This window comes from Alligator mississippiensis, chromosome 4 (assembly GCF_030867095.1).
Source record: "Alligator mississippiensis isolate rAllMis1 chromosome 4, rAllMis1, whole genome shotgun sequence".
Classification (NCBI taxonomy): Eukaryota; Metazoa; Chordata; order Crocodylia; family Alligatoridae; genus Alligator; species Alligator mississippiensis.
Genome location: NC_081827.1, coordinates 254,517,327 through 254,530,092, shown reverse-complemented (window position 1 = coordinate 254,530,092; position 12,766 = coordinate 254,517,327). Strand labels below are relative to the sequence as shown.

General features: G+C 60.0%; 1 protein-coding gene across 1 annotated transcript; it reads right to left on the bottom strand.

Annotated features, from left to right (window-relative positions):
- Positions 1-520: 520 nt before the first annotated feature.
- On the bottom strand, positions 521-7,938 carry LOC102573164 (uncharacterized). Its single transcript, XM_059727592.1, has 3 exons — positions 7,493-7,938; positions 3,189-3,991; positions 521-2,170 (listed from the first exon to the last, which is right to left on the bottom strand). The coding sequence occupies exons 2-3, from the start codon at positions 3,947-3,949 to the stop codon at positions 1,369-1,371; spliced, it is 1,563 nt and encodes a 520-aa protein (XP_059583575.1). The 5' UTR covers positions 3,950-3,991; positions 7,493-7,938; the 3' UTR covers positions 521-1,368.
- Positions 7,939-12,766: the final 4,828 nt, after the last annotated feature.

Genomic DNA, 12,766 nt, shown 5'->3' with positions numbered 1-12,766 from the left:
CCGCACGTGTGGGATTGCGTGTGCGCCCTGAGGGGAGGGGTCCGCAACACGTTTGTGATCGGGGCCCGCAGTCTGTGTAGGAGTACATGTGCGCCACTAGGGCGAGGCCTGCAGCATGTGTGGGATTGCATGTGCGCCTTGTGGGGCAGGGTCCACAATACATGTGTGACTGCGTGTGTGCCACGACACGTGGGATTGTGTGTGCGCTGCGAGGAGCGGGGCCCATGACGCACGTGGGATGGTTGCGGCGGGGGCGAGGGGGTTGGTGCCGGGACAGGCCAGTCCCGTGTGCGTGGGGCAGGCCCAGTGCTGGGGTTGCCCTCCTGGGGCAGAGCAGACGGGCGGAGGAGAGCGGCGCAGGGCTGTGGGGGCGGTTCCACAGAGACCCCAGCCCAGCCCTCGCGCAGCGACCCCAGCACGGCTGGGCCACAGGTCCTGCCCCCGGGAACCGTCCTGTGTCTGCAGACAGGATGCTGCACCGTGCCGTGCCGCGCCGCACCGCACCGCACGGCAGAGCCTGGCTGCCCCCGGGTGCCTTCTCTCCCGCCCAGAGCCTCGTCCCGCAGGGGCTGGTCAGGGGACAAGCCCTGCTTGGAGGCATGGCAGAGAGCCCCTGGTCCTCGAGTCTGGCGGGGTCTCTCTTGCAGGCTCCACAGGGCGGGAGGCCGGGGTCTGGGCGGGTTCTTGTCCCGGGGATGGCTGGGCATGCGCAGGTCGCACCGGACCAGGGCCCTGCGGGGGCCGGAGGCACTGAGACCCCTCCGGCACCGGCTGTAATATGCTGGGTACTGACACGGCTCGTATATCGACAGCCCCTGGGCTTGCGTGGGGGGCTTTGGTGATACTTAATGGCCTGTGCCGCAGAGCGGATGGCGGTGCCAGCATCCCTGCTCGTCTATGAAATAGCGGACTCTCCAAATGAGCCAAGTTATAGCTAATTTGGTTTGGCCGTTTCCCAGTGTGCACATCTGGCGCCTCGCCTGGGGAAGCACCCGGGAGCTTCCTGGCTTTCTTAACGAGCGCAGGACCCAAACTTCTCAGCGCCTCTCAGCTTCTGCTCTGGGCTGAGCCCAGCGTGGGAAAGGCCCCGGGCTGCCGGGAAGTGTCCCGGGGGCAGAGGGTGATGTTAACAGGCAGGCTGCCCGTGAATCTAGCACGTGCGTGTTCCCACCTGCTCTGGTCTGTGTACAAACAATGCAACAAACACCGCCGCTGACTGCAACCCGCCACCTCATTTTAGACCTTCCTTGAATCATGCGGTGACACGCAACAACCGTGATTGTGTTGAGCGGTGACTGGGGGGTGCGCTCTGTGAATCACCTCCCAGTCAGACGGGCACGGCGGTGTGACGTCCGTGGTCCCCGAGTCTCACTCGCTGGGAGCTGACCCTGCGGCGCTGCCCGTTTCCTCAGGGTCCGGTTTGGGTTTCTCCCCGGTCAGCGCCTCATACACGTCGTTGACTTGGTTGATCACTTGCTGCAGTTCGGCGACCGCCTCTCGGATCTTGTTGGCCAGCTCCGTCTTGGCGCCTCTGTGGAGCTCTATGGAGTCCTTGGCCACGAAGAAGATGTCCAGGCCCAGCGTGAGGGCTGTCAGGACGTGCGTGACAGTTCCTGCGAATCTCGCGACGCGGCTGGCGTTAGCCAGCAGCTCTCCAGCTCTGACCATATTCATGGTGTTGAGAACAGTGCGCCCTGCTCCGACCCCGATCTGAGGGATTGCAAACAGCAGATCGAGCCTGGCGCTGTCTTTGGCCTCTTGCACCCGGACTGAGACGTGCTCCATGTACTGCTGGATTAGCTGCACCTCAGCCTGGCACTGGCCCAGGAGCCTGTTGATCTCCTCCTTCTTGACCCGACTCTGCACCATGTCGGTGGCGGTCGCTGCTGCGCTGGTCAGCCCGCCGGCCGTGGAGACACCGAGCCCCACGAGGGACACGATCAGCGATGCCCCGAAGGTCACGGGGGCGAGGCAGAGCCCCACGATGGTGGTGATCCCGCCCGCGATGCCCACCGCCCCTCCGGTAACGTTTGCTATCGTGGCTCCTCTGTGAACCTCGTCCACAGCGTCGGCGATTGTGCGGAGCGCCGCTACGTGCTGCTGCAGCCCATCCCGGGCCGGCACCAGCCTCCCCCTCAGTATTTCAGGAATGCTCAGCTCTTCTAATTCGCTAATGGAGAAGAGACAAAAAGGGGAAATTATTTCCCAGGTCCCAAACATCCCATCATGTCCCTGTTACCTTGCACGGAGGCTGGGTCCTTGTTACCAAGGGCTGAGTGTGGCTGTAGGTGACAGGTGTGAACACGTGTGCCCTGATTATGTGGGCACAGGATGTTGTCCCTATGGAGCAGAGCTTGCTCACTGAGCCACCGCTCATCCCCCTGCCACGTGCGCGGATGTCACCTCTCGGCCTTCGCGTGGCTCAGCTCCCGCAGCCTGCCCCGGTCACGCTGGCAGGGGTTCCCAGCACCTCCCAAATGCCCTCCACTGCGGCTGCCACCTCCCTGGGTGCGCTCGGTCCCTGGCCCTGTTGTGTGACTTGCAGGTGTTGTCCCTATGTGTGTGGTCTTACATGTCACGTGGCTCAAATGAGTCCGACTGACCAGGCTGTCCCCGGCCTGTCCCCATGCTACTCCCTGCTCTTCTTTGTCCTCCACATGTTGGATTGCATTTTCGTCCAGATCATTGATAAAGATCCTGCCATTAGGGTGGCGTCAGGCCAAGAAGAGATGGTGGGGGCTGGGGCGCCTCGGACTGCTGGCTTTTCTTTTAGCTGGGCAGTGTCCCCCCTTTGACAGGTCCCCGGACATGGGGAATAAGAGGACACTTCTTACAGGGTGCTGGGGCCTGCCGGGCACTCGAACAGTCCACCTGTGCTACACGTTACAGATATCCGACAATTAACTGGTTAATCGTGCAATACATTTAGACTGGCCACATGTGCAAAGTAAGACCAGCCAAAAGTGTAAAGTAATTATTACACAATTTACTGGTTAATCATTCCATAAATTTAGACAGGACACCTGTGCCAAGTAATTATCACAGGATACAAATGACTCTCCGGCTATAACAAAAGCCAACCAGCTATACAATTAGTGCTTGACGTGCAAAACAACTCTCCGACTGGTTCCTGTCCAGATGAAATTGGAACGTGTAGCAGGGCTGCGCTGCAGACCGACATTACTTACCCCAGGTCGTTCGGAGGAGCGAAGAGCTCGATGGGCACGGCGCTCTCGCAGACGGAGTTCCTCGCCGGCTCCCCGCAGCAGGAGTATCTCCCCTGCGCGTAGTCTCCACGGTGCCGCAGGGTCAGTTCAAACTCGTACTCCGCGTTGTTGGCACTGGGCAGCGCGTTCGGCAGAGGAACAAACCGTGGACTGGCCGGGACGGGCGAGCTGGTTTTCACCATCGGCCCCTTGCAGCCGACGCAGATGCTGACTGGCTGGTAGGAGACATCCTGCGCGCCCAGGAAGTGCGAGGCCTCGTGGATTAAAATCCCTGGCTGCGAATCCTTGTCAAGGTGCCTCGGAGCCGCCCAGAACCGCGGGCCCAGGTAAATGGTTTTGCCTCCGTGTTTCTGGCTGCTCTTTGCAAGAAGGTTTCCCCTGGAAGGATCCTCCACCAGCGTGGCTTCCTGCAGCACGGAGATGAGGTCTCTCACCCGCTGCTCCGTCAGCACGGCGAACCGCTCCATCCACAACCTGGGCTCTTCACAGTCGCAGCAAATCAGGTCCCGGGGCGTCTCCATCAGCACACGGTCCTTCTTCTTCAGGGCATCTCTCAGGATGTCCAGTGCGCTCTGCCTTGCTGCTGCTGCGATGCTCGCCTTCCCTTTGGCCAGGGGGACACCTCTGTCATTGCGGTACGTTTTATAAGTGTAGCATGTTCTTCGGTTTGCTATCTCGCTGCACACCGTGACTTCCTGGAAGCTTATCCCCTGTGCAGACATCGCCCATATGCTTCAGTCACAAGCAGCTTTCCAGTGCGAGCCCTGAAAAAGCACACAGATTTGACTTTTGTTTTAGCACCAGTGCACCCGACCCCCCGCCCAGGCTGAAGGACCGTGCAGTCTGGGTGAGAACAAGATGCTTTAAGGCCTTCCCTGGGCTTCCCTCTCAGGTGGCGGGGCTGCAGGAGAGAGCTTGGGGGTGTAGCAGAAAGCCCCCTTTTCCTCTTGCCTGCATTTGCTCTCCCCTCTTTGGATATGTTTCTCTTTTTCTACCTTTTCTTCCTTCCTCTCTCTTTCACTTTAAGATAAGGAATTGTGTTACAAAATGCACACATACAAATTTTAAATCTCCCCTTGTAGTTTGGTATTTTTATCTATTTGTGTGCCATGGCATTTGTAGCTTATATTTTATACTCCTCACCTTTCAACTTTCAACTAAATGTGTTTTAGTAAGTTATACATTGTAACAATGTTAACAAGGGCAGGAGTCAAATTGCTCTTCCCTGTATCAGGCTGGCCCCTGAAAGAGCGAGTGAATCAGTGATTGAGTGTGTAACACTGGAGCAGCAGGCAGCAATTATCACCTGGAAGCTGCAGATCAGCCACCGGAAGAACTCAATAGAAGACAATGTAACAACTGGGAAATCTAGTCACTGATCAAGGGCTAGAAGCCCTGGCCTGAGTTAATCAACGCCGGGGACCAACTTTTGGGCTGAGTATCTCCAGATCGACTGCTCCCAGAGCCCTATTCAAAATTCATCAACAGACTCTCAAACCCGCACGTACATGCAGATGACCCCTGGGGCTGACAGATGCCGTCCAGTAGCCACCGAGGGCGGGGGGGAAGTCCCACGAGGGTCAATGACCCCTGGATTGGGCAAACCTGAAAACTGGGGAGTCACCAAAGTCTGCCAGGGACAGATAAAAGGCAGTGAAAAGTGACCCTCAGGGGCACCCTCTTGATCTCCAACTTGACCACATCTGTCCAGCCAGAAGGACCAGCCGGCGACCCCCTCCTGGAGGATAACACCACGCTGAAAGAAGCCTGGACTGGCCATCGACGGCAGACTCCAGCGCCTGTGGGATAGGGATACCTGACACTGTAGCCTGCTACTGTGTGTGTGTGTGTGCATGTGTGTGTGTGTGTGTGTGGGGACCAGCCCCAAGGTTTATGATTACAGTGTTTCAATCTGCCTAATAAACTAGAATTTTAAGGATCTCGAGTTGGACATTTGTAGCCAACAGGGGAACAGGACAGAAAGACGGCGTCCTCTGGGTTTTCATGCCTTTTGCCAGCCCCGGGAGGCAGGCGCGGCTGGGAGAGGGCACAGGTGGTGGCTAAGGTGGCCATCAAGCTCCAGCACGGCCTCTCTCTGCTCATCTGGCTGGCCCCGCGTTGAGCAAGAGGTTTAAGTATTGGTCTGACTCTAACTGCTGAGTTGTAGCTACTTAGACTAAATAGGTTAGTTGCTCTTAATTAAAGAAAAAGCCTACCTTAAAGGCTAGAGGGGCATGGCAAACTGCCCCTGTTTGCTCACCGAAGCCCCCATAGCAGGAGGCAGAGCGGCAGGTTGAGGACAGGCTGCAGGGGCAAAGTCCAGGCTGCCGTGCAGCAAACCCAGGTTAGGGGACAGGCAGCACCTGGGCCCTGGCGCAAGGCGAGGGGGTCAGATGCCAGGGGGAGGAGGAGGTGTGGGGCTCCGGGCTAGTCTGGGCCAGCCGTGCTAGCAGAGGGAGCTCATCAGGAGGGCAAGCCTCAGGTAGCGAGAAGCTGTGCGGTTCCTTGTTGGCATTTCCTCGTTGGCTCGTAACTGAGCCACGAGGCTCAAGAATGGCTGAAGGGCAAGAGGAGGCTGCCGAGGGCACCCGGGAAGGTGCTGCCGTGACCCCGGTGCAGGCTCCGGCCAGGCCTGGGCACTGCAAAGAGGACCTGAGAGCCCAGAGAGGCTGAGGAAGGCCTGAGAGCCCAGTGCCGGAGGAAGGGGAGGGGTGCAGACAAGGCCTGGCTGGCGCGAAGGGTGAAGACACCAGAGAATCTGTCAGGTGCCGGCGGGTGGCCGGGGTGCCCTGGGCTCCTGCATCCTCCTTAATTGGACTTGGTTAATACAGGAGGCTAAAACAACCCTGTGCTAAACGGTGGCAAAGTCATGTGCTCAGAAGGAAACACAGCCTCGGGCTGTGGCACCCAGCGGGACCCGCTGCCGGCTGCTGGTGGGGCTCCGCTGGAAGCCCGCGTCCGGCTCTGGATGCTGCGTTTTGTGGAGGACGCGGAGACGAGGCAGCGGCTCAGCGGTGCCGGACAGCGGTGGGGTGGGGGCTGCACAGGGAAAGGGTGAAGGAAGGAGGCACGCTATGTCTGGAGAAAAGGTGTGGACTCAGGGTGGGGGCTGCGCTAGCATCTCCCGCTAGAACCAGAAACGCGGCCGGAAGGCACCGTGGGAGGCACCTGACCAAGCCCGGAGCATCCCGTCTAGACCCCGGGAAAGCATCCATCTGACCTGCTCTGAGAGCTTCCAGCAATGGAGGCCCCATGGCCGCTGCAGGGATCTGCTCCTGGGTGCAAACGGCCTTGGCGTCAGGAAGCACCTCCTCGTGTCCCTTCCAAATCTCCCTTGCGCTTGGAGCCCCTTGGCTTGTGTCCCCACGAACAGCAGTTGATCCCTGCCCTCCTTACAGCAGCCCTTCTGTATCCTGCTTCCCCCGGGGCACTGTTGCGGTGAGGGCTGGCGCTGAGCGCCGCAGGACCGCAGGGTGGTGGCCACTTGCCCAGCCTGCCGTGGGCTGGCGGGGCCTTGGGGGAGGCAGTTCCCCAGTGCAGGGCACAGTTCCTGGCCACATGCGGGGTGCCCTCGCCCCCAGCCCTCACCAGAGCAGTCTGGGCGCATCCAGAAAGCTGCTCGTGGGGAGAAGCGCCCGGGCGGGACCGGCGGGGAGACGGACAGTGCTGGGATGCGCTGCGTCAGGAGGGCAGGGGATGCATGTCACGGTGCCGGCGGGGCAGCGAAGGCACACCCGGTCCTGGCGCTGCCTGTGGTGCCCTGGACACTACAGTAAGGGCGGGCCGGGGCTGGGAAGGTGCCGTCAGCTGGTGTTTAGCCCAGAGCTAAATCGGTGACAAGCCTGCAGCAGGGCTCAGTCCCCCCCTGGGTGCACGAAAGGGCCGGGTTTGCCGGGGTCACGGCGCCGGCAGGGCAGCGGGAGTGGTCCCCAGGCCCCTGCCAGCTTGGGGAGCGGAGGAATGAGGAAACTCCCATCTGGGCTCTGAAGCGAGCGCAGCCCCTTCCGTCCCGGGGCGGAGGCCAGGCTTGTGACGCGTGACTCATGCTGGCACGGGTTCAGCTGCGAGGGAGCTGGAGCTGTGGGCTTCATCCCACATCCGACCCCTCTCCCTGCGGGGAGAGCCCACAGGACGGTGGCCCCACGGTGACCCGCCACGGCCAGGCTGTGCCTGCAGGGCCCCTGCTTTCCCGGGGCTGCTCTTCCCCTCCTCTCCTTTCAGAGCAGGGATCGGGGCCCGCAGGCCAAGCCGAGACCCGGGCTCACCTGAGCAGGGTCTTGTGCTCTGGGGCACGTGGCAGCGGTGGCTTGATGCTCTGCTCCAGGGTCCCACGGGGGCTGCAGAAATGCGGCGTGCAGGGGGTGGCAGAGGCTGAGGTCCTGTGCCTGGAGCGGAGGGAGACGGTCCGTCCGCCCCGGCTCCTCCCGTGCTCGGGTGCCCGCAGCTCGGCTGTGCAGGGGTGGCGGGGAGCGGCTCCAGCTCTCGCTTTGCAAGACCGGGTCAGGTGGCTCAGGGCTGGCCCGCGCGGCTCCTTCCTCCTCCTCCCCCCGGGCACAGCAGGGAACAGCTGTGCTCAGGGTGACTCCTGCTCGGGAGTCCCTCCCCGCCCTGCCCCGTCCCTGGGGCAGGGGCCTCGTCACAGCCGTGTGCCATGCTGGGGGATGTGGGGGCAAGGCTGGAGATGGAGGGCTGGAGGGCAATTCAGTGGTGCCGTTTGTATCTGAACAGGAAGGGAAATTTCTGCACAGGGTGGAGGCTGCCAAGTTGAAACCGTGCCCAGGGCCCGAGCCGCTACGGAGAGAGCAGCCTTCTGCCTGTGCCTGCCTGGGGAGCGATGCTCCCGCTGCCTTTGCCCTGGGGGGCTGTGCCCCCATCTCCCCAGCTCTGATGGGGTTTCCTGGGGGCTTGCTGCCTCAAGCCCTCGGGTCAGCATCAACCCTCAAGGCACCGGGCTGGCGGTCACCAAGGAAGGCATGAGACCCCAGGGGTCAACCCTGCTCTGGCAGACGTTGACCCTGTGCTTGCCGGTGGGCCCGGGCCTGGTGGATGACTGCAGGGCCCCTGCAAGCAGGCTGCAGTCGTGGGATCTCCAGCCTGGCTGCCCCCAGGAGCTGAGGAGCCGGTGGGGGAAGCTGAGGCTGGAGGGGTGGGTAGGATGGATCCTGCACTAGAGCAGGGGGACAGCGAGCCTGTCCCAGCCCAGGGTGGGGGTCTCCGGGCTGTGTGGGCACCTGGAAGCAACCAGAGACCCAGCGGGAGGGTCCTGCACTGCTGCCCAGGTCAGACCCAGCACCAGGTGTGGGGCAAGAGGGGTTGCCAGTCTGCCATGGGGGCAGGGTCCTCTGAGCGTCTGTGGACCTGCTCCTTTTTTGCTGCTGCAGGGCAGGCGCTGGTGGTGCCTGCATCGCCTGCTCTCTCCCGGGTGTGCTGCAGGGGCACTTGCCTCGCACGGGGCTCGGGGGCTGGGTGGGGAGGGCTGCAGGGGGCAGTTGGAGTCCGGGTGCCCATTCAGTCCTGACCCCTTGCAAGGAGTGTCGACCCCCTTTCTGTAGCAGAGCCGGGAAGGGAGCATCCCTGCCCGTGCAGGTCGGGGACGGGCCGCGTGGGAAGGGGCAGGGGAGCACCGTGCCGGGCTGCGGGGCAGGGCCTCAGTGTCTGGCTCTGGGTGAGGAAAGAGCCCGCTGCCTAGCACAGGGACTATTTGATGTCCTTTTTCACAGCTGGATAGCTTCATGACTTTGGGCTGTCTGCGGTCTGACGGCCGGCGGTGGAACGCGGTGTCCAGTGCTGGTGCTGCTGCGCCGCTCCGGACAGATGTTTTGTCCAGCAGAGAGAAAAACAAAACAAAACAGGGGCCGCCGTTCATGCTTGGACGGCTGGGCGCCAAGGGAACATCAACTGAGTGCTTGGGACAAATAAAAAGAAAACAGGGTGTGCAGGTGAGGGTCAAAGGGCCAAAACGAGTGCTCCCCCAGGGGACACCGAGCAGAGCACCCCAGACAGCGCTCACCAGCTCACAAACAGAGGGAGCTCACCGGCGGCTACTGCCCAGTGGTGCTCTGCTCAGAGATGTGCACGGAGGACACGGAGGAAAAACGCCCCGAGGTGACCAGGAGCCTTCCCAGCCAGAGCCTCCCGCCTGGATAGCCAGATAACAAGCTTGGCCAGAGCCAGGAGGAGGTTGACCAGGAGGTCCCGGGCCTTGGTGGGGCGACGGACGGGGTGTGCATAAACTAAAATGTGCGGGGAGAAGTGCAGCCAGAACGTGAGCAGCGAGCTCTGGCGGAGGAGGTGCAGGGGCTGCAGCCTGGCGCACTCGATGACCAGGTGCGCCAGGGTCTCCCTCTGGTGACAAAACGGACACTTGCCGGAGACCGTGTCGATGCACGCCAGATACACGCCCGTAGCGATGGCCCCGTGAAGGAGCCGCCAGCCTAGGTCCCCGGCGGCTCTCGGGACGAGCTCCGAGTAGACGCTGAGCCACCGAGGACCGTCGGCTACGCCCTCGCCAAAGTAGTCCTGCCATTTGGTGTCCTAGTGGGATGCGAGGGCGGCGTGGTGGATGGTTCTGTGGACGAGCGAGCCAGCATGGGGAAATGGCCTGGTGTGCCTGCTAACCCTGCAAACCTGCCTGCTCCCTTCGGGCTTTCTCCTCCTCCTCCTCTCTAGGAAAGACCCTTGCAGTGCTCCTGATGTCATCTAACCGCCTGGGCCCGGATGAGCCGAGGGCTGGAGCTTTGCTCTGTCTCCTCCTGCATGGCCAGAGCCCACTTAGCAAACAAGGGCAGGAGTCGGGAGCGCCCTTGGCACAGCCTGGGTTGGGCTCTCAGGACGTGGGCAGCCTGACGGAGACGAGCTGAGGTTTGGGACCTGAGCCAGGAGGCAGGAGACTGCAGCTGAGCCCAGGGTAAAGGAGCCGCCTGGCTCTGCGGAAAGGGGTGCAGCAGCCCATGCTCCTCAGCCCGGTGGGCTCGCCTGGGGCCGTCCTACCCACCCTGGGGTCAGGGCCCGGGGCAGGCAGCCTGGGTGGGGGAGGCCTGTGACAGGTCCTGGCGCGGGGTGACGAGGCAAACTCACGGAGAAGGAGGGATTATGTCAGGGATGGATGGCTGCTACCACGCTGGCCCCCGCACCTGCCACACTGGTCGCTGCAATGGGGACCCCGCTTGTCACTGGGGCAAGGAGGAGCCCTATGGTGGCGGCGGTTGTGCCCGCCACCCCTCCGACAAGGCTGGCTACTGTGACGTTTCTGTGAACTCGGTCCACAGCATCTGCAACTGCCTTGAGGGTATCTGTGTGGCGTTGCAGTTTGTCCTGTGCAGACTGTAGCTTGCTCCGTATCTCATCCATCCTTCCCAGTCTGCCACAGGAGGAAAGAGACAGAAAGAAAATGATATAAAACATTGGTGCCACTGTGGTCCTGCCGTGCACGTGTTGCCTTGCACAGGAACCACATCCGCGCTCCCCTGGGCCGGAGCCCCAGCTGACGGGGGAGCACTGCTGCATCTGCTGAACCTCCGTGGGCCCATCTAAATGTGTGCTTTAATGCACATTACCTATTTTATGTGCATTAAAGCATTAAAAAAAAAGTGCTTTCACTAATGCACATTAAAATAGGCTAATGCACCTTTTCTAGTACACACAATGGAAGTACTAGATTTAATGCACGTTACCTAAAGCACATTAATGAATGTGTAGACACACTCACTGTGTTTAACTTATGCAACTGTAGCAGAAAGCCCCCTTTTCCTCTTGCCTGCATTTGCTCTCCCCTCTTTGGATATGTTTCTCTTTTTCTACCTTTTCTTCTTTCCTCTCTCTTTCACTTTAAGATAAGGAATTGTGTTTTAAAATGTGTATGTGTACATTTTGTATCTCCCCTTGTAGTTTGGTATTTTTATCTATTTGTGCGCCATGGCATTTGTAGCTTATATTTTATACTCCTCACCTTTCAACTTTCAACTGAATGTATTTAGTTTCAGAAGTAAGTTATACATTGTAACAATGTTAACAAGGGCAGGAATCAAACTGCCCTTCCCTGTATCAGGCTGGCCCCTGAAAGAGCGAGTGAATCAGTGATTGAATGTGTAACACTGGAGCAGCAGGCAGCAATTATCACCTGGAAGCTGCAGATCAGCCACCGGAAGAACTCAATAGCAGACAATGTAACAACCGGGAAATCGCTAAAAGTCACTGATCAAGGGCTAGAAGCCCTGGCCTGGGTTAATCAACGCCGGGGACCAACTTTTGGGCTGAATATCTCCAGATCGACCACTCCCAGAGCCTTATTCAAAATTCATCAATGGATTCCCAAACCTGCACGTACGTGCGGACGACCCTTGGGGCTGACAGATGCCGTCCAGTAGCCACCGAGGGGGGGGAAGTCCCACAAGGGTCAATGAACCCTGGATTGGGGATGTGGCAGAAATGCCACCGTCGGTGCCCCTCTGCAGAGATCTGTCTCCACCAGCCTGAGAGGCTGCTGTTGAATCTCTCTGGGTGGGGATCTCACACCTTGTCTACATGACAAAAGCCTGGCGCCTGGGCGGCGGATGCTCTGGTCACCTGGGCAGGGAGGAAAGCCCGGCCCTGCGCGGGCCCAGGTAGCCAGGGATGCTGGGGAGATTGGTCGGCTTGTGGCCAGTATTGGCAGCTTCGACTGGACCGGGCTGCTGAGGTCAGAGAGGTTATTTAAGGGCTCGGTCCAAGAAGAAGGGGAGGCAGCCATTAGCCATGCGGTCATCCAGGTGAATCTGAACCTGGCTCTCTCCTCATCACCGCATGCTCCAAGAGTGCCCTGCCTCCAGAGGAAACTCCAACCACCTCTGGATGATGCGAGTGAGTAAGCTACTAGTGATCCGATTAGATATTTAGCTTCAGTAACTCAGATGCGTTTAAACGGCTACCTCAGCCACCCTGGTTTGCTCTATGGGATTCCTCTGATATTCCTGTAAGATTTCTCTGATATTGCTCTACCTTTTACCCTGTTTCCGCCCTACCCCCTGTAATCAATAAAGTTCTCCTTGTGACCGGTGTGGGAGACTTATTGAGGGGTGGGTCTAAATTATGCCGAGGAGGCCCCTTAGGTCTGTGGACTAAGGGAGACTTTCCTAATCAGCCCCTGACTTGGGGAAGTGCCCCAAGTGCCTGTATTGGGTCTAGCACCCATTGGACGATCAGGCCTGTGTTCTCCAAGGTGCACAGAGCCAGAAGTGAGTCCAGAGCCTGGGATGGTGGCAGCGGGACCCCAGGCTAGCGGGTGTGCTCCAGGGAAGGGGTCGGCCAGACAGGAGGCACTCGGGGCCTGGAAGGTGGTCGGGCGCAGGGAGGTGGGCGGCTCAGCGCAGGAGCGCCCCCGACTGGCCCACCACAGGGGAAACCTGAAAATGGGGAGTCACCCAAGTCTGCCAAGGACAGATAAAAGGCAGTGAAAAGTGACCCTCAGGGGCGCACTCTTGATCTCCAGCTCGGCCAGACCTGTCCAGCCAGAAGGACCAGCCGGCGACCCCCTTCTGGAGGATAACATCGCACTGAAAGAA

Bases quoted from the DNA above. Each gene is read 5' to 3' on its own strand.
- LOC102573164 (XM_059727592.1), bottom strand. From the start codon at position 3,949: ATGTCTGCACAGGGGATAAGCTTCCAGGAAGTCACGGTGTGCAGCGAG. The intron at 2,171-3,188 runs GTAAGTAATGTC...CTTCTCCATTAG, and splicing joins GCTCCTCCGAACGACCTGGG to CGAATTAGAAGAGCTGAGCA.